General features: G+C 55.8%; 2 protein-coding genes across 3 annotated transcripts; one reads left to right on the forward strand and one right to left on the reverse strand.

The window, feature by feature from the left end:
* The first annotated feature begins 7511 nt into the window (after nucleotides 1-7511).
* Nucleotides 7512-10901, forward strand: RPS19BP1 (ribosomal protein S19 binding protein 1). 2 transcript variants are annotated; one of them, XM_045780044.2, is made up of 4 exons: nucleotides 7512-7632; nucleotides 7799-7927; nucleotides 9973-10070; nucleotides 10426-10901. In XM_045780044.2, exons 1-4 carry the CDS (start codon nucleotides 7581-7583, stop codon nucleotides 10558-10560), a joined length of 414 nt encoding a protein of 137 aa, XP_045636000.1. In that variant the 5' UTR covers nucleotides 7512-7580; the 3' UTR covers nucleotides 10561-10901. The 2 variants fall into 2 exon arrangements, with proteins under 2 accessions (XP_045636000.1, XP_045635999.1); XM_045780043.2 differs by having other exon boundaries at nucleotides 7552-7704.
* Nucleotides 10902-17226: 6325 nt separating this feature from the next.
* On the reverse strand, nucleotides 17227-19363 carry ATF4 (activating transcription factor 4). The gene is made up of 3 exons (XM_045779649.2): nucleotides 19179-19363; nucleotides 18234-18551; nucleotides 17227-18139 (listed from the first exon to the last, which is right to left on the reverse strand). Exons 2-3 carry the CDS (start codon nucleotides 18457-18459, stop codon nucleotides 17310-17312), a joined length of 1056 nt encoding a protein of 351 aa, XP_045635605.1. The 5' UTR covers nucleotides 18460-18551; nucleotides 19179-19363; the 3' UTR covers nucleotides 17227-17309.
* Between the last annotated feature and the right edge of the window lie 114 nt (nucleotides 19364-19477).

A 19477-nucleotide genomic window follows, 5' to 3' on the forward strand; every position in this document is an offset into this window, starting at 1 on the left:
CTTGAAACTATATAATCAGCCACTCCTCACAACTGCAGGGCAGCGGGTCCTGCCCCCATGCTTTAATAAAACCTTTACACCCAAGACGTCTCAAGAATTCTTTCTTGGCCATCGGCTCCAAACCCCAACATCTTTCCTACATCAACAAGGGATGACACAGATCATGCCAGAGCCCCAGCCCAGCCTCCTGGGAGGTCCCGGGGGACTCTCAGGAGGGGAACTGGTAGGTGTTCTAGTCAGGATACCACAGACGACGCTGCCATAACAAATAGATCCCGAAATCTCAGAGCTTTGTCAGAACAATAGTTTACCGCTTATGTGTGCCATAGTCCCACTGGATGGTGGCCTGCCATCCACCGCACATTGTACCCGGGACATGGTAGCAAGAAACATGAGCTGGAGATTGCAAGGGATGCTTTCAAGAGCCAAGCCAGGCCCAGAGTGGCGTCATCCCCTCCACCAACATTCCATCAGCGAGAGCTGGTTCTGGCCCTGCCTAATAGCAAAGGAAGCTGCGGCAGAGGGAGGGGAGACGGGGAAACAGAGTACTACCCTGTCTTGAGTGGTGAGAGAATTGATGCACATTCTCTGGCCGCATCTGGGAACTAAGCCCCCACCTTGTTCAATAACCCGCCCCTCCAAGACCATCCCCTTCACCCCACCCCTGCTCTTGCTGGGATGGATTATCCCCAGCCTCCTGTGAAGAACTCAAAATCAATCATCGGCCCCATTTCACAGCCACACCCGACCATCCCCACCCGTCCCCTCCTGGCACTTAGCACAAGGCCACAATCACCTAGAGGTTTAGAGACTGAAAGGTTTGCAAAGAACAACCCATGCTCATTCTTTCTGTCAACATTGTTAATTTATAATTTACATTCCCAGCTTTTTCTAAAGAGGATTTCTTAAAAAGTAAAATAAGAGATCAGAAATAATTTAGGGAACAGAAGGGAACTAAATGTATTAGAAAGTTAAAATAACCATTTATTACAGTTGAATAATATAGTAATGTAAGACAATAATGTAACCAATAGCATTTATCACAGTAACACAGTAATCCTACAATTCAGTTCGAGCTTCTTAGCTGCAGAGGCAAAAAGAGAAATCACTTCATCCTCCATACATTCAACCCTTCCTACTTCTTTTGCCAACTCTCTTTTCCCTTCCCTTCTTTTTTTTTTTAAAAGATTTTATTTACTTATTTATTTGATAGAGAGACAGAGCACAAGCAGGTAGAGGGGCTGGCAGACGGAGAGGGAGACGCAGACACCCAGCTGAGCAGGGTGCCCGCCCCACCTCCAGACTGGATCCTGAGACCCTGGGATCATGACCTGAGCGGAAGGCAGACACTTAACCGACTGAACCACCCAGGCATCCCTCCTTTCCCTTCTTTATCCTCTCTTATTTTCAGAGTCAATCAGGGCAGAAAGATCCACACACACCCCTCTGTTTTTAGGTATCCCTATCGCCTGCACAAGAGAAGAACAGCATAAAGTCAAATGGCGACAGGATTGGTGTCGGGGACGCCTCAGCCTGAAGAATGGAGCCTACCCGGCACCTGAAGTTCACTCCCAGGCCATCTTTAGGTTCCCTGAGCCCGGATGGAACAGATGCCAGAACTCCAGGACAGGACACACCTTGAGCCACACGGGGAAGGGTCCGGTACCTTCATCAAGTACCCTAAACAGCATCTCCCCCTTCCCTGATGTCCTACACAGTGACTTTTTAAAGATTTTATTTATTTATTTGCCACAGAGAGCGCACAGGAGAGCAGAAGCAGGGGGGAGTGACAGAGGGAAAGGGAGAAGTAGGCTCCTTGCTGAGCAGGGAGCCCCACATGGGGCTCCATCCCAGGACCCTGAGATCATGACCTGAGCCGAAGGCAGATGCCCAACCGACTGAGCCACCCAGCCACCCCTGCTACACAGTGAATTCCCAGGATGACCCTACAAGAGAAGCCTATAATGTTATACCCAGTTCACAGATGGGGAAACTGAGGCCAAGAAGGGGAAATGATTTGTGCAGTTACCCAGCTCCTCTTCCCTGAAGACCCAGCCTCAGGGTAGGAGACCCCTAAGCTGTGGGTGAGGCACTGATTTTGATGGGGCGAGTTGGGGGACCCCCAGCTTGGTCAGGAAGGATATGGAGATGAAGACCGGTTCCCCACTCCCCACCCCCAGACTCCAGTTGCCATGACAACAGGGCCTCCATTCCTGCATTTGTTGGGAATTTGCATTTTAATGGAGATGTAATTAGAATTAAAAAGCTGAGGCTTGAAGGGACAGAACCCTGCCCTTCCCCTTGGGAGCCCGAAAGCAACCCTCTCTGCCCAGCCCTGCCCTGACACTCACTACCTCGGCTCTCCTGGAGCCTGTTTCCACCCCCTTCCCAGGAGAGAAGGGACTTATTCATGGTCTCACAGTGAGGCCAAGTTCCCAGAGTCTGGGCTCCATCTACTCCGCCTCTGGGACCCCCCACCATCTGACTCCGTCCCTGCTAGGGAGTTCTCAGGGTACAAGCTGGCCAGGGAAGGGGTGTTGGCTTGCTGAAGACCACTCGAGTCTTCCCCTGAGTCTTCCAAGCTCACCCTTCCTCTCCCTGTAACTTCTTGACATCTCAGCGGCCCTGGGGACCTGGCAGGGCTGGGAGACCCTCCTACCTAGAACTAAGGCCCAAGTGGGGAAGGACATACCAAGCCTTCAGAGCAACTTAGAGGCAGAGCTGTGTTGATGGGTCAGGATCAAGCCTAATAGGCAACACACCCGACCTTTGACCCCCACCCAGACTCGCTGTCTGACCTCTGATCTCCATGGTGGATTTCCAGCAGATTCTTCCTGGGTATCTACTAAGTTCTTAACATCGGTCATGTCAACAATTTTACCTTTTCAAATCGTTGAAAAGAAGCCACTCTACCCCTGCCTGGACTCCCCAGATGGGGCTGCTGTCCCTCCAGCCTGTGTCTGGGCCACCAGCCTGAACCCTGAAAACCCTGGGCTCATAAACACAGACCCTCAGGGGGCATCTGCTAAGAGTGTAACAGGAATGTGTGAGGTCACCCAGCCCCTCCTCCACCTGGAACCCCACCCCCACCCCCGGCACACCGCCTGGGGCTTACCGCTCAGCCAGTGTTTGCTGAGTGAACAGATGATTAAGGGTCCGGCCCAGCGCTGAGCTTTCCACGCAGCCCCTCACTGCACCCTCCAACAGACCTGGAGAGAGGCACCACCAGTCCCAACAAACCCCACGAAGCTCAGAGAAATGATGTAGCCTCCCCAGGCCACACGCTGAGAAGTGGCAAAGGCTGCGTTTGAACGCACACCTGCCGACTCCAGGCTCCTGAGCATTTCTCTCTGTAGCCCCAGACTCCCCCTGTGCTGCTCACAACAGCACGGAGGTCCAGCGGCTACACACCTGCGCAGGTCATACACACGGACGTGGGCACAGGTCCCCAAAACACACTGCTGGCACCTACAGCCATCATTTATTTACAAACATATGGCACTTACTCTGTGCCCAGTTTTCCTTTCTAAGCTCTTTGCACTCAATCCTCATGGCAACCCTCCGTGGGAGGTAGGAACTATTATTACATTCAACTCACAGATGAGGAAACCAAAGCACAGAGAGGTTATGCGACTTACCCAAAGTCACACAGCTAGTGAGTGGAAAAGCCAGAATTCCAACCTGCATAGCCCGGCTCCAGAACCCAAGCTCCCCCCCAGACCTCAGGACCCAGGAATGCAGACGCTCTGGCCCCGCCCCGCCCTCAGCCCTGGGAGGAGGGCTGGACAATACATCTCCAAGCCCAACTCGCAGAGGAGGAAACAGGCCCAGAGAAGGAAGGGGTGAGCCCAGTCTGTGGGACCTAGAGCAGACCTGTCAGCCTCGGGCACCTGGGGACGCTCCCTCCCCCAGCTCTGCCCTTGACCTGAGAAACTGAGGAGTGACTGCCTGGTGACAGCGTGGTCAGGAGGGAACGAAATATGAGACACAAGCCATCACCTTTTAGAAAAGACAGCCCAAGAGACCCCGAGAGGGACGGGGGAGATGAGAGCCTGAAAGAAGCGCCCCCCCCCCCACACACACATCAGCTGAGACCCAGACAGGGCAGAAATGGATTCTTTCTGGAGCTCTCAGGTAAACACACTTCAAAGCCACAGAGGGCAGGAGTCAGAGGCGGAGGCGAGAGGGAGGGGACTTGGCAATAACTCAGGGCCGGCACAGACAAGGGAGGGCTGGACACGCAGAGACTGGCAATCACCACTCAGAAAAGGCAATTGGAAATTCCAATTTGGGTTTTCAATTTGAAGGTGGAGAGAGGCCAGGAGCTTGGGGGCTGGGGGGGGAGGGAGAGATGGAGAGAGGACTCAGGGACAGGGAAGGGAGGACGGAGGCACAGAGGGAAGGACGAGAGCCAGAGACAAGGACAAGGAGAGAGACACACAGAGACAGAAAAAAGGTGGAGAGAGAGAAGCAAAAGCAAAGCACAGGATGCCAGGTGTCCCCCCAGCACACACTCACACTTGCACACACACACACTCATACGTAGTCAAAGCACTCTTACTCAGGACTCAGGGACCCCGGTTCTAGTCCTGCCTCTGCTCTTGAAATGCCGTGTGACCTTGCAGAACACCTCACCTCCCTCTGAGCCTTTGGTCCCCCTGAAGCCTGGTGACATGAAGCTGGTTCCAGGAAGGCCAGAAAGGAGACAGGGATGGGGTAAGTAGGTGATAGGGGATAGGAAGGCCTCCTGGGTGCCTCCTTCCTGCCCAGAATGGGAGGGCACCTCTGTAATAATTCACCGCAAATAGTCGCTAGGTTCTTAGCCTCCAGTCCCTGTTCTGGATGCTTCACCGGTATTAATCTACCAGCTCCACACTCCCACCGTATTAGGGAGCTAAACCCCATTTAACAGATGGGGAAACTGAGGCACTCTCTGTTAAGGGAATGCCTAGCTAGGGTCACTGAAGCCTTCCCCACAGTGAGTGCCCACCTGCTGCCATTTACACCCCTTTTCAAAGGGGAGCCTCCTCCTCCTTCCCCCTCCCCCCGCCCCGCGCGACCCCCACCACTGCCCGGCCCAGCCTAGTGGCTGGACCTCAGCAGGCCCACGAGGGGTGTCCAGCCCCGTCTGGGAAGGCCGCAAGGCAGAGGTGGCAGGAAGCCGGGGCCACGCGGTGCTGGCTGCAAAGAGCCAGCTGAGGCCGTAGGGTGTCCCCACCCCACACTTCTACCTCGAAAGCCCAACGGGGATCGCGGAGGCGCGCGGCGCAAGAAAGCTGTCCTGCAGCGCCACCTAGTGGCCGAAGAGGGCTCCTGGCCCCTCCACAGTCCGCTGAACAACGGGTTGAGCTGAGGGTGCTGCAGGAACTCAATCCACCCCCCCCCCCCGTGGCGTCCCTGTTCACTGGGACATTGGAATACAAAGAACTCCTCCACCCTGGGGACCGTGTGCTGACCATCCCCGATCGGGAGGAGGAAGGGAATATGATAGAGCTTGGTGCTTGGCCATCCTGAGAGACATACTCACACATCCTACAATCACCTGTACTTCTCTACCTAGCCTCCCACAGTCATCCCAAACTCCGCCTTCATCCATCTGATTCGTACATCTATGGAGTGCTTACTATATGTTCCAGGAACTAGAGATACAACTATGAACAAAACAAAAGTCCTGCCCTTGTAGAGCTTACAGTGGGGTGTGGGTGGGGGGAAAGGCAATCAACAATAAGCATGAGAAAATCTGACTATTTTAGAAGCAGAGAAAAAGAGCATGTCTGACAATGTAACTGGATTGCATGACCCCCAACAGTCCTTAAGGCAAATTCATGGAGCTGGATGCAAATTAGAGCACCTTTCCCTGGAGTGCCTGGGTGGCTCCGTTCGCTAAGCCCTGCTTTGGGCTCAGGTCATGACCCCTGAGTCCTGGAATCAAGCCCCGCATTGGGCTCCCTGCTCAGCGGGGAGTCTGCTCCTTCCTCTGCCTCTCACCCTGCTCTTGCGGGAGCGCTTCTCTCTCTCTCTCTCAAATAAATAAAATCTTTACAAACAACAACAAAAAAAACTCCCACCCTTCCCTGCTCACCCCTCTGGGGCCACTCCTGTCCCAGGGAAAGTGCCTTCACTAAGGGGTCCTCCTTCCTGGGACTCACCCCACCCACATGAGCTGCTCCTCTTCTCCGGAGATCTCTTGATCCTGTGGGCTTGTCAGGCCCCACCCAGCACCGCCGCACTTCTCTCCTGGGAGGCTGGTGCAAGATACAGCACACACGCGCACACACTCGGCCTCTGTGTCTTGAGTCCCAGCACCAACATGTGTGACCTGGACAGGTTCCTTGGCTCTGTGCCACTGTTTCCTCATCTGTAAAACAGGGGAACAGTTGCTCCTACCTCAGAGTTAGGGGTGGTGGGAGGTAAATGAGTTAACAAATGTAAACAGTACTTTAACAGAGCCTGTGCTATGATTAACGTCTATTTAGATGTTCTTTACCCCCAGGACTAGCTCATGGAGGTTAGACAGTGAGGTTCATCCAGGAATGTCCAGCTGAGTCATTGCCATGCCCCCCTCAACAGCATAGGCCATACCAAAGGCCCTAAATCATATCCCTCATCATTCACCACACATCTATTGAGTGCCTTCTGCATGCCAGGTACTGGGCTAGCTGCAGATGGAACTGTGAACAACGCAGGATTCTTCCCCACTGTACGAAGAGCAATTTCTAGGCCAGAAGTTCTCAAACTTTCTCGTCTAAGAAACTCTTGAGACTCTTACAAAAGTTCCGGATCCCAAAGAGCTCTACCATGTGTAAATACCTACTGATATTTACCATATTAGAAATTAAAACTGAGGAATCTTTCATTTTTAAAAGGTAGTAAGTTAATACATTTATTAATTCATTTTTTAAAACAATAGCAAACCCACTTCATGTTATAAATAAAGGGCCGTGGGGGACCCTATAGCCCAGTGACGTTGTCATACATGCTCTTTTTGCCTGCTCTATGTTAAATATTTCAAATGAAAATAGCTGTAGTTTCCAAAACAAAACAAAATAGCGGGAAAACACTGATCCGGTTTTGCATTTTTTGCAAATGTCTTTCATGTCTGACTTAATGGAAGACAGCTGGATTCTCATGCCATACTTGACCTGTGCGATATGTTGATGTATGTGAAAAAATCCGGTTATACACTTCCATTTTTCGAAAAAATTGATAATACGAACACTTCGCTCCGCCCCCGGCCTCGCCCACTACGGAGCTGCGGGACTCCGGACGGTTCACCAACCAGCCAGGGCTCGTTATGGACGCCTTCTAGAAGAAGGAGGGGCCTTTGAGCAAGAGGCCGGTTGGGTTGGGATTGGATAACAAATACGTCCTTCTGCAGGTTGGCTCCGCCCCCAGTTCCCGCCCCTATTTCCTCTCCGTGGTAAAGTGGCGACCCCAAACGCATGCGTCCTAAGGCAGGCAGGCACTTCCGCCCGCTTACTCCGGAACCTTCTGCTCTCGCTCCGGTTTCCGCCGAGACGACGGGCGAGAGCGGCCAAGGCGGAAGTAGCGTGAGTGTGTGGGCGGAGTTAAGCTCAGTCATGTCGGCCGCCTTGCTGCGGCGAGGCCTGGAGCTGCTGGGGGCGCCGGAGGGTGAGGAGGGCCTGGCCTGGGACGCGCAGCACGGGCGGAGGACGGCAGGGGCGGCGGGCAGGAGCCCAGAGGGTACGGGACGATCCAAGCCAGGCTTGGCCCAGGTGGGTTGGAAACCCTGTGCGCTCTCCGACCCGGGTCCGCTCCTCTCTCTCTTACCCTACAGCCCCCCGGGCCGCACCAGGCCAGGCCAAGCCGAGCGGGGCCCCGGCAAAGCGGACCCGGAAGGCGAAGGCGACCCAAGCCCAGAAACTGCGGAACTCGGCCAAGGGAAAGGTGCCTAAGGACGCGCTCGGTGAGCTCGGGGACGGGGCGGCACACTGGAGGAGGGGGCCCTGGAGGCTGAGCTTGAAAGGGTGGCCGGGCATTTCTGGAAGAGCTGGTGTGCGCCAGGCGCAGAGCCGGGTCCTGGGAGTACGGAGGTGGACGAAACACGTCGTCCCGGCCCTCATGGGCTGCTGCCCTAGTGGGAAGACAAGCACCAGAGAGTTTCGGAGGTCGAGAGTCATTGCCAAGTGTGATGAGGCCTGTGGAGTAAGACGGGCGTGCTCCGGGAGGACCTTAGAGTAAAAAGCCAAATCAGCCGGCTCTGCGAAAGCGACATTTAAACCCATACTTTAAGGAAGTGTGAGCCAGGGGAATGAGCGCTCTAGAGAAAATAGCTCGTGCAGAGTTAGGAAGAAGTTCGTTGCTTTGAGAATTGGCCAGAAAGATACCTGGAAAAGGTGACATAGTGGACGGGAGTCAGAGATGAAGCGCTTAACAAGCCGTGAATGTTCTGCGTGCCTGGTGCTGTTCGAAACCCTGTATAAATAAATGTACCCTCCTTTGGTCCCTCACACGACCCTGTCAGGTCGGTACTATTATGACCCCCATTTATCAGATGCAGAAACAGGCACTGGCCCGATAGCACAGGTGGAAACCGGTCAGTGTGTCTGCAGAGATTCGCTCTTACCTACTCCATTCGGGTGGGAGGCCCTGTGGCCTGGGCAGCAGCGATGGTTCAGGGATACCTGTGTGGGGGAGGGGGGGATGTGGTGAAGAGAGGGAGCATTGCTGGGCTTCAGTGGTGAATTGGCTGCAAGGATGGAGGAAAAGGGAGACACCAAGAAGAGCCCAGTTTCTAGCAGAGCATCTTGGAAAATAGGATACCTCATAACGGGAGGGACAGACTTGAGGAAGGACAGGTGTGGGCTGGATGGTGAGGTCTTTTGACGTGTGGCGGGGCTCGGTGAGCTCCTCGTGTGTCTTTGAACCCTGGAGCCTGGTACATAAGAGGTGTTGAGGTATTTGTTGGAAGAACTGTGAATTCCAAGCAGGAGACAGTGTGAGCAACAGTGAGGAGGCAGGAAAGGGAGACGCGTGTAAGCAGCAGTGATGTTGGTGTGAAACAGGGGCATAGGATGCCAGGTGTCACTTCCCGCATCCCAGCCCTTGTCCCCACACCCTGTCATGCTACCTGACGGATGATGAGGGGACGCTCTGGCCACCTCCGTGTGAGCCGTGCCCTCTCTTGCTTGGATTATTTCAAAAGCCTCTTAACCTCCACTGCCCCACCGGTAATCTTGTTCTCACCGCGGCAGCCGGAGTGATTCCGGTGAAGCAGTAAGTCGGACCTGTCTCTCCTGGCGCCACCCCCTCCAGTGGCTTCCGTCAGACTCGGTACCTACTGAGGCGCCACGTGGTCTGCCCCCCCCCATCTTCATGTCCTACTGCTCTCCCCTCCCCATTCTAGCCATTTTCTGTTCTCCATACACATTAATCGCACTTCATCAGGTTCTTTGCACTGGCTGTTCCCTCTCCTCAGAATGCCCTCCCCCCCACCCCCCATAGCCGCACACTCTCCCAGGAGTGTTTGCTGAGACGTCATCTCACTGAAGCCTGCTTAGACCCTCCTATTTAGAATGGCAAGCTCTGTCCCTGCTGTTCCTCATTTCTCGTTTTTCTTCATAAAACGTATCACTCTCTCAAATACTATTTACCTTGTCTACCATGTTTTTCTTGGCTCTGGAACGTAAGCTCCACGGGGCAGGAGTGTCTGCTCTGTTTTCTGTTGTATGCCCTGTATCTAGAACAGTGTCAGACACTGTGACTTGTTGCATAAGTCGCTTGAGCATCGAGGAGCCGGGGGCTGGGGTGGGGGGGTGGGGATGCTTTCAGTAGGATCGAATGGAGAGTGGATTTGACAGAAAAGAGCCCAGGGTGCTGCAGTTAACCTAGTCAGGGGACACAGGGCCTTTGGCAGGGCTGGTGGGGGGTTGGGAAAGAGCTGTCGGGAGGGGACCCAGAGGCTTCCAGGGAGTCCCTCTGAAATGATGCCTCCCTGCTTGCCATCCACAGCTGAGTTCCAGAAGCGAGAGCATCGAGGCTACCTGGGAGTAAACCTGAAGTTTATGACCAGTGCGAGGACCACGGTGGCAGAGTCAGTCACCCGGCAGGTTTGTCCGAGGGGCGGGCTGTGGGGCAGAACCTGGGTGGGGAGAGCCAGGGCTGTTTCTGGGACCCATGGGAGTCTCTGCCCTAAGCACAGAGGTTGGGCCACCCCTCTGGAAGGCGAAGAGCAGAGCAGGGCTGTTGGGAAGCTGGGCCTGGCCTTACTCCCCTGTGACCCTTGTGGGCCTCGGTTTGTTCCTCTGTGCGTGGGAATGGTATACCCTGCCTCCCAGGACACCTCGAGGGTGCTGTGAGAGGGTAGCACTTAGTCAGGTCTGCTAGGTTGTGCAGCCCCAAGGGGCAGTCCCTCATGTGCCAGAAGATACCACCCAGGGATCCTGACACACACCCCATCCCCAGATCGTGCGCCAGAACCGAGGCCGCAAGGCCTGTGACCGGCCTGTAGCCAAGACGAAGAAGAAGAAGAAGGCTGAGGGCACTGTGTTCACTGAGGAAGACTTCCAGAAGTTCCAGCAGGAATATTTCGGCAGCTAGGCTCCCAGGAAGACACAGTGGGAAAGGCACTGAGGCCCAGTCTCCTCTGACCTCACAGCCTCTGGTGGCTCCAGGAGCCAGGGCAGCGTGGCTGGTGTGGAGCTGGGGAGCCGGAACCCCAAGGGAGGATATGCACTCGGACCAGAGCTGACATCTGCAGGCTCAGGAGGAGCCATCTACCTGCTAGAAAACATTTCTGAGTGCTTTGTTTGCTTTGGCCCAAGTAGGGCCTCTGGGCTGTTCGCTAGGAGAGGCCAGTTACTAGGCCCTCGGGGCCACACCCCTAGGAGTAGGAAGGCTGCTGGGCCGGCTTCCAGGTTCTAATAAACGTGGACCCAAGAGCAGTGTGTGTGCTGCCGATCTGCTTTATGGGGTGTCTCCTGTCTCCTCTGACACCAACGGGCTTTTCGCCATCCCCTATGGTTCCTCAGGCTCCGAGTCAGAAGTCCTCCTGTCCAGCCCCAGGGCAGCTGAGCCCCTAGAGAGCACCCAGCATCTACTGATGGACTTAGAGGAGCCCTCCTCCCCTGGTCGTGCTGGCCGCAGCTGACAAGGCAGCCCTTGGGACAGAGTAGTATCCACTGCGGCTGGGGCTTTGTTCCAGGGCGGCCGACTCAGGGTTCAGGAAGCAGGGTGCGGCTGCCCTGCCACCCAAGGCTTGTGCTCTTGTAGGGGAGCAACTCAGGAGGTGCCCTCAAGAAACAGCATCACGCTCAGATCTGTGCCTGGGGCTGGGGTCGGGGCTCCACCACCATGAGAGGGCAGGCTGGCCCCGTTCCAGCAGGCACGTGCCAGGGACGGGTACACGGTGAGCGAGTGCCTGGGTGAGCGCATGTGCTGACTGGATGGGTCTTTAGTGTGGAGGAGACGACAAGTTCTGGAAGTCCAGGAGCCCCTTCTGCATGGAGAAGAGGGCCCTGGATGCCTTCGGGCAGCTCCATCCCACTCTCTGCTCACTGTGTGGCTGGGCCGGCTGGGGAGCTGTAGTCTGCCAACCCCACAGTGGGTCCTTCTGGCCAGAGCGGAGAAGGTTCCACACCCCCACACACTGCCCCGGGGGTCTGCTCCTGGTTGTTAACTAGCTTTCCATCCTTAGTGGGGACAGCAGGTGATCGTGGACCTGGCTAAGGCAGACTTGGAGCCCGTCCTGTCTGCAGGTGTCCTGCATCCCAGCAGGAAGCGGACCATCCATCCAGGAGGCCAGCAGGGCAGGAGAGGAGGGGGCTGTGACTCCAAACCCCTACGGACCCCCCTTCCTCAGATGGGCTTGTTCCAAAGAAGGGAAAGGGTATTTCTCACTTTCTCGCTCCTGCCTGCTGAGCTTTCATGACCGCTGAGGGGGGAGAGGCAAACGTGGATGTGCTGGGAGGCTCCGTCCCTTCATCCACACTGCTCAGCAAGAAGCCGGCTCCCCTGTCCTGGAACGGCACTGAGCAGCCCTTGAGCTCCAGGGCCCCTCACTGACAAGGACACGCCTACTGTTCCCAATCACCTACAGGTGTCCCTTTCCAGGTGTAGAGTGACAGGCCCCGCTCTGGGGCAGGGAGTTTGCAGGTGTGAGAGCAGGGTTCTGCCACTTCTCTGCTGGTGGGTTTCCAATAATTCTTAACGTTCCGTTTGTACTGTGTGGCACTAGTAAGGTGGCTGTCCGTGCTCCCCTTGAGTGACCAAAGTTGGTGCTCACTCAGATGCTGGTCCAGTAGGTCAGGGTAGGACTCTGGGACCTACTTTTAATGGTCACCCTGGACAGGGGCTCAGTTGGTTAAGGGTCTGGCTTTGGCTCAGGTTATGATCTCAGGGTCCTGGGATCAAATTTGGCGTCGGGCTCCCTGCTCAGTGGGGAGTGTGCTTCTCCCTCTCCCTCTACCCCCCCCCACCGGCTTGTGTGCTCGCTCGCTCTCGCTCTCTCGCTCGCTCTCTCGCTCGCTCTCTCAAATAAAGTCTTAAAAAAGAGAAAACAGTCACCCTGGACAGTTCGGGTGCAAGGGCTTAGAAGGTGGCAGAGGGCCCGGGAGAGGCTGGTAGAGGCCCCAGAGGAGGGGGGGGTGCCATCATTAGGGGAGGGGTGTGCAGAAGTCAAGGATGGGGGGTTCTGACCATGAGCTCCAAGACCTGGTGACTGATGGACCAGCTAGGAAAGGAAGGGACAGGGCTCAAATAAGAGGACACTGAGTTGCCACATTCACGCCGGGTCTAAAAGACGGGAGGAAGAGGCCTTTCTCCATGGAGACATTGTGAGTGAGTACAAGGCACCTGGAAGCACTTGCGTCTGCCATGGTTTGGGGCAGCTGACAGACTGGGACCACGCTGAGCAAAGCTGGAGGAACTCACCTGGTGGCCAGTGGGAGGGCCCAGCCAAGGCTCCTGTGATTTCCCCAGTGGCGTGGGCCATTTGAGCCATTCGCACTTCCTGGTGCTTTACGACTGGAAGGGTTGGCCAAGGGGCGGGGCAAGAGTGGGGCAGGACTGCCCCGTGGCACCTGGCTAGGGCGCAGCCACGGGCCTGCCCACCAGGCCTGACCAGAGTCTGTGTGGACAGAGGCTTGAGTTCCTGCAGGAGCTGGGTGGGTCCCCAATAGGTGACTTCCTATTGCAGAGCTGGGGCGGGGAGCCCTCTTGGATGGGTAGACGGGACTGTGGCACTCATGGCACGTGCCTGTTGGTGAGTTTGCTGGTTTGCGGGGCCAGCTTTCTTGGGGACACCTCCCCATGCTCTCTACATTCACAGCCTCCCAATCCTTTGAAGCCCAGAACAGGCACCCTTTCCTCCAGGCAGCCTGCTGTGACCTCCTACCCAAGAGTCCTTCCCTGCTCCTTCCACTGAGGTCACCCAGCTTCACAGTCCTGACTCCTGGAGCTGTCACTTTCTACTTGGTGTGAGCACCCACCTGTGGCCCCCCGCTGGACCCTGAGCTGCCTTCCCCTCACCACGTGGTGCCTGGCACAGGTGTGCCCGCACTCAGGTGCCGCTACGGGGGCTTCGTGTCTCCAGCTGGACCTCCTGGTCTCTGGCCTCGAAGTCTGCTGCAGTCCGCTGCCCCCTTCGTCCCCACCTGCGTGTTGAAGAGATTTGCCAGGACCAGACACGCCCTCGGCCAGCGTCTGAGAGTTGAAATGAAAACCCTGCTCCTCGCCTGATTGTCTCCATCTCAAGAAATGGAAATTCCATCCTTCCAGCTGCTCAGCCACCATTCTGTCTCCCCTCTCACACCCGCCATCGGAGCCGGGCTGGCTTGACCTTTAGAATCTATCCAGGCCCTCCTGACCAGCTCTCCTCACTACCTGTGCTGAGCCCAGCCCGGGCCTCTGTCCCTGCCTCCCGGCCAGTCACAGGCTGTCAGAGGAACCCTTTTCAAATAGCAACCAGTCTATCACTCCTGCTGCAGGGACTCCCCAAGTCCCATCACAGGCAACAAGGCCCTGGACCACATGTGCCCACCCCCGCCACGGACACTGAAGGCTTACTCCCTCGCCTCCTGCCGGCTCTGCCTCCCTAAACACCCGTCTTAATTGGGCAACCCCCCCCCCACCACAGCAGTCAGCGTGCCCACTGCCGTGTCACGCTAGATGCCTTGTTGGCGGTCTCCCTTGCCAGCACGAGAGCAGAGATTTTTGTCTGTTTTCCTCACCACTGAATCCTCAGCCCCAGAACAATGTCTAGCCCACAGCAGGTGTTCATGAATACTTGCAGAAACACGAAGGCCTGTTCCTGATCTCAGGGCAAAACAGGCACGCAGTGCTGAGAGCAGAGCGGCCGCAGCCTCCAGGTGTGGGCAGCAGAGGGCTTGGCGCTAAACCAGGAGCAGCCCCTCCCCCAGGGCAGCAGGGGTAGAGCCCAGCCCTGGGGCTGACCAAGGCCTAGCAGGCCCCACAGCAGTGGGGCTGGACCTCAGTCTCATTCCACTCCCTCTGTGTGGCGCTCTCAAGCACTGGGGCTGATCGAGGCCTCTGTCATGGTCTATACAGCTGTCCCTGGGCCAGTGTCCACCTGCAGGCTTGCCTTGTTACAAAAGGTGCAATCGTAAGACCCTCCTTACCGTGGCTAATGCGGATTAAGAGCCAACAACCAGAAAGAATTCAGAGCCATGCTTCAGAGCTCTTAAGTAACTGTCAGTTGTAATTACTACTTGCCAGGCACTGTTGTAGGTCCTGGAAATATGGGAATGAACAAGACAGCAAGATCTCTGCCATCAAAGACCTTACATTGTCATTGAGAATGGGAACTAGAAAACAAACATATATGCAAATAGGTTCAACTAGAGAAAGGTTATGTAGAAAGTAAAACGGTAAAGCAGAGGGGCTGGGATGTTAGCTGAAGCAGAGTCATCTTGGAAGGCCTTTGGGGTGACATATGAGACCTGCATGAGAGGAAAGCAGCCCTGGAAAAATCTTGCAGGCGGAGGGAACAAGTGCAAAGGCCCTGAGGCAGGAATGAGCTTAGCAGAGAACTGCAGGAAGGTCATCTTGGCTAGAGCACAGCGAAGAGTGAAGGAGGGTTAAGGTTGAGTGTGGTCTGAGCCTACATGCCCACAAGGACCTTTGCTATCCATCCCATCCCTGCCTTTTGGGTTTGGGGAGTCCTTAGCCACAGGGGCCTGGGAAGGGGCATAGCTCAGCATCCTGGCCTTGGGCCTCCAGCTGGCACTGCCCCTCAGGGCACCCCAGGGGAAGGTTTCCCATCTGTCAAATGGAGGAGAGGGCCACTGTCTCCCAAGGGCCACTGGCACTAGATGCATCAAAGTGGCTGGGTCACTTCCGAGGCTGTGGTCTCTCTCACCTCCTCTCAACTCTCCATGTCCTCCTGCCCCCAGCCCACATGCCCCAGGCTCGGGCAGTTGCCCGTTGTGCAAAGCATGACACTGTTGGGGGTGGGCAGAAGGAAGCAGCATTTGTGGTTGTAGATTTTTATTTCCTATCTTGGATTAAAAAAAAAAAAAAAGACTCTTAAGGTCCCAACACTGAAGTGAGGAATAGAGCAGGGATCACAGATGGCAGTCGTGCTCACGTGCGGGCCTTCAGCAGTGGCCATGGGCTTCCTCTCTCCAGCTCCTCACCCAAACCACCAGCTGTGAGCTGCGTGGAGAATTGAGGTGATCGTACGAAAGCTCCACATTTGTGACTGATCCGTAACACCACGTGAGCAACCACATGTGCCTTCTCTGAACCCCCAGCTTTGATGTGTCCAGGGTCCCCCTATAATCCTCCCTGTAAGCAATTCTGCAGCCACACTAGGTGCACACTTGAGTCAGACGGGCTGGGTTTGAATCCACTTGGCCCCCAGGCAGGTTATTCAATCTCTCCAAGCTTTAGTTCCCTCATCTGTAAAATGGCCATGAGGGGAGTCTTTGGAAAAGCATTTTGCGGGGGCACCTGCTGGACTCTTGATCTTGGGGTTGAGTCCCACATTGTATGTGTTCACTTAAAATCTTTATTATATTTTTGTTTTGTTTTTAAAGATTTTATTTATTTGACAGAGATACAGCCAGTGAGAGAGAGGACACAAGCAGGGGGAGCAGGAGAGGAAGAAGCAGGCTCCTAGCGTAGGGTGCGGCTTGATCCCAGAACGCCGGGATCACGCCCTGAGCCAAAGGCAGACGCTTAACAACTAAGCCACCCAGGCGCCCCTATAAAGTATTTTGAATAGAACTTCGTAACACCATGTGTGCAGCTGAGTGGATGTTTTTCTAACCAGGAAATCCCCACATAGATGAACTCTACAATCTCAGGGCAGGACCTCCACTCCCTCTGGTGCCTGAACAATATTCTCATCCGGGTCACACCTGGTTGCATTTGAACAGAAGGGCTCTCCCACTCTCCACACTGGGCATTGGGAAGCAAGTCAGGGCCATGTGGGCCTCCTCACCCCTTGCAGACCTCACAGGCCATGTGCTTCCAAGTTCAAAAGGCAAAATGGATCAGGCCTCTTCGGGCACCTAGTTCCCACTGGGGAAATGGCGCACGAGGTCACCACAGGGACTATGAGAATGCACATTGGGTGCTTTAAACAAACACTGCCTGGGGCCACACTCTTGGGGAGTCTGCACTGCCATTCAGATGAACTAAACGGGCCCTCCCTGGAGAGCTAGCCCCACAGGCCAGGAAGGGAGAGGTGACCTGCCCAGACTCAAGACAAAACGACTGCTTTATCTGACTTTAGAGTCCCAGGATGCATAGACAGAGGCTTCCTGGTGCTGTCCTGACATCACCTATGGACCCGTCTCCCAGCCTTTGAACCCAGCTCTGGCCAGGAACTTCCGCAAGCTACACCTTCAATCCCAACTCTTTCAACAGCTCATTCCAGCAGAAACGGAAGACCTACTTTTCTCTACAGTTCCGGGAAGGACTAACTGTAAAAATCAGAAGTGAAATTTAATCACATTATGCACTCAGGTGGCACCACCATCTGGAACTTAGAAAACCAGTCACAATGCTGATCAGGCCACAGCCTCAGCTGTTGTTCCCGGTCACCCAGCTCCCTCAGGGTGAAGTTCCCCACCCCCATAGCACACCACCTGCAGGAGCCCGAAGTCCAACTCTCTCCAGCCCCCAAGTCCAACAGAAGCACCAATGGTCCTCACCTATGGCCCAACAGGGTTGAACCACCCTCCTCGCCTTGGTCACAACCACCAGGCTAAGGTGGACTGAAACAAGCAAGCAGTTCAGCAGTACTTTCACTACAAAATAATTTATTACACACACAGCTTCAGCGCAAGCCTATGTACAAGCACACACATTCCTGACTACCCCGACTAGGGGACCCTTTTCTTCTCCCTTGCCTTTCGGACCTCTTCTATCAAATCTTTCAGATACTGGATCTCCTTGGCTAAAGAATCTGCCCTCTCTTTCAGAGCCTCATTCTTCTTTTCCAGCTCTTTACACTCGCCAGTGAGGGCCTCCTGCTCTGCCCTCTTCTTCTGGCGGTACCTAGTGGCTGCAGTCTTGTTCTGCTCCATCTTTTTCAGCTTCTTATCTAGTTTCTCGACCTTTACTTTTGCTGCCGTCTTCTCTCCAGGAGGGTCATAGGGTTTGGGGCGGGCAGAACCACAATGGGAACCTGGAGACAGCAGGCTCCTATTTGGAGAGCCCCTGGAGGTAGAGGGACTATGCTGGGGGGACCCCAGATAGGACTCAGGACTCATACAGATGCCACTGTCATTATCTGAGGGGGCATCCTCCTCCTTTATGCACTGAGGGATCACGGTAATGTAGGCAGTAGAGTCTGACTTTCTATCTCCTTCAGAAATATCCACTTCACTGCCTAGCTCTAAACTAAAAGAATGATCTGGAGTGGAGGACAGGGCCCCTGGGGAAAGTGGAAGTGGTTGCAGGAAGGTAAAGGGGGCAATCTGGTCTGTTTTTGGTAAACTTTCTGGGAGATGGCCAATTGGGTTCACGCTCTGGGGGGGCTCCTTATTCGTCTCCTGGACTAGGGGGTCAAAGAGATCACACGTGTCATCCAACGTGGCCAAAAGCTCATCTGGCATGGTTTCCAGGTCATCTATACTGAACAGAGAATCAAAATCAAACTCCTTCAGATCCATTTTCTCCACCATCCAATCTGTCCCGGAAAAGGCATCCTCTGCAAAAGATTTAAGACAGAACCAGTGAAGTCAGACGTACACTGCGGCACAAGCCCCTGGACCAAACCCCAGGAAGGAAGGACTCTCACTCACCCTTGCCGTTGTCTGAGGCACTGACCAACCCATCCACAGCCAGCCATTCGGAGGAGCCCGCCTTAGCCTTGTCGCTGGAGAACCCATGAGGTTTGAAGTGCTTGGCCACCTCCAGGTAGTCGTCTAAGAGACCCAGGCTCTCCTCAGCCCCCAAACCCGACTGGTCGAAGGGGGACATCAAGTCCCCCACCAACACCTCGCTGTTCAGGAAACTCATCTCGGCCATGTCGCGGGACTTTACTGGAATCGAGGAATGTGCTTAATTCGAAGGTGTCTTTGTCGGTTACAGCAACGCTGCTGCTGGATGCCGTGAGAAGCCTGACAAGGAATGAGAAACCAAGTCCCCTTAGACATCAGCCGGTCCGGGAAGGTCATCTCCCCGTCCCGGGGCGAGGATGGCGAAACTGGAACTCCCCTTGGAAGGAGAGGATCCGGCACACGTGGCCCCAGAGCCATGGCGTCCACCTTCCCACGGCCCGGTCAGGCCGCACAAGATGGACGCCCTCGGGGCAGAGCCGCTCCCCGCGCCCCCCCCCCCGCCCGCCGCCAGAGGAAGGCGCGCCCTGCTCATGTCCAAATACGGCCAGGGCTGCCCGGCCCCGCCCACGCCCGCCCGTGACTCACGCCGCGCTGCCGCCGCCACCGTCCTGCCCCGCCGCCATCTTGGCCCCTGCCACGTTTCGCGGGGCGCCGGGAGGGGGTGGGGACGCCACCAGATTCAGGGGCCGCCAAGGAGGTTCTCCCTCCCCGGCGCCGGGCCGCGGTCTCCCTACCCAGAAGCGTCGGCGTCTCGAGGACACCCAAACAGGGGTCACGCGTCCCGGGCGCTCGTAAAACCGCTTCCCCCTCCGCGACGCCGCCCGGCCGCAGGCCGCGCCCAAGCGAGCTGACTGCCCTCGCCGACCCAGGGGAGCACAGCCGGGGCGGCCCGGTCCCGGTACTTACGCCATGGCTTAAGCCGCTGGAGGGTGCCGCTGCAGAGCCTGGTGCTGCTGCCGCCGCTGCAAAAGCCAATGCTGCCGCAGGCACTGCTGCCTCTAATACGCCATGGCGGCCGCGGACCCTGGGGGGACTGGAGGCGGGAAGGGGCGCACTTGCTGAGAAGAACTACATTTATGGGCGGGAGGAAGAGAAATGGCTGCTGCGCGCCGTCCAAGGGTCCTTTATAGACTTTGCCTCTACGAGGACGCATCACACTGCACATCCTTCCGCCACGGTCACGTGACCCGCGCCTCCCACCCACA

This window comes from Ursus americanus, chromosome 17 (genome assembly GCF_024610735.1).
Source record: "Ursus americanus isolate L20-20 chromosome 17, mUrsAme1.1.p, whole genome shotgun sequence".
NCBI lineage: Eukaryota > Metazoa > Chordata > Mammalia > Carnivora > Ursidae > Ursus > Ursus americanus.

Bases quoted from the DNA above. Each gene is read 5' to 3' on its own strand.
- RPS19BP1 (XM_045780043.2), top strand. From the start codon at position 7,581: ATGTCGGCCGCCTTGCTGCGGCGAGGCCTGGAGCTGCTGGGGGCGCCG. The intron at 7,705-7,798 runs GTACGGGACGAT...CTTACCCTACAG, and splicing joins GGCGGGCAGGAGCCCAGAGG to CCCCCCGGGCCGCACCAGGC. The intron at 7,928-9,972 runs GTGAGCTCGGGG...TGCCATCCACAG, and splicing joins GGTGCCTAAGGACGCGCTCG to CTGAGTTCCAGAAGCGAGAG.
- ATF4 (XM_045779649.2), bottom strand. From the start codon at position 18,459: ATGGCCGAGATGAGTTTCCTGAACAGCGAGGTGTTGGTGGGGGACTTG. The intron at 18,140-18,233 runs GTGAGTGAGAGT...AATCTTTTGCAG, and splicing joins TGCCTCAGACAACGGCAAGG to AGGATGCCTTTTCCGGGACA.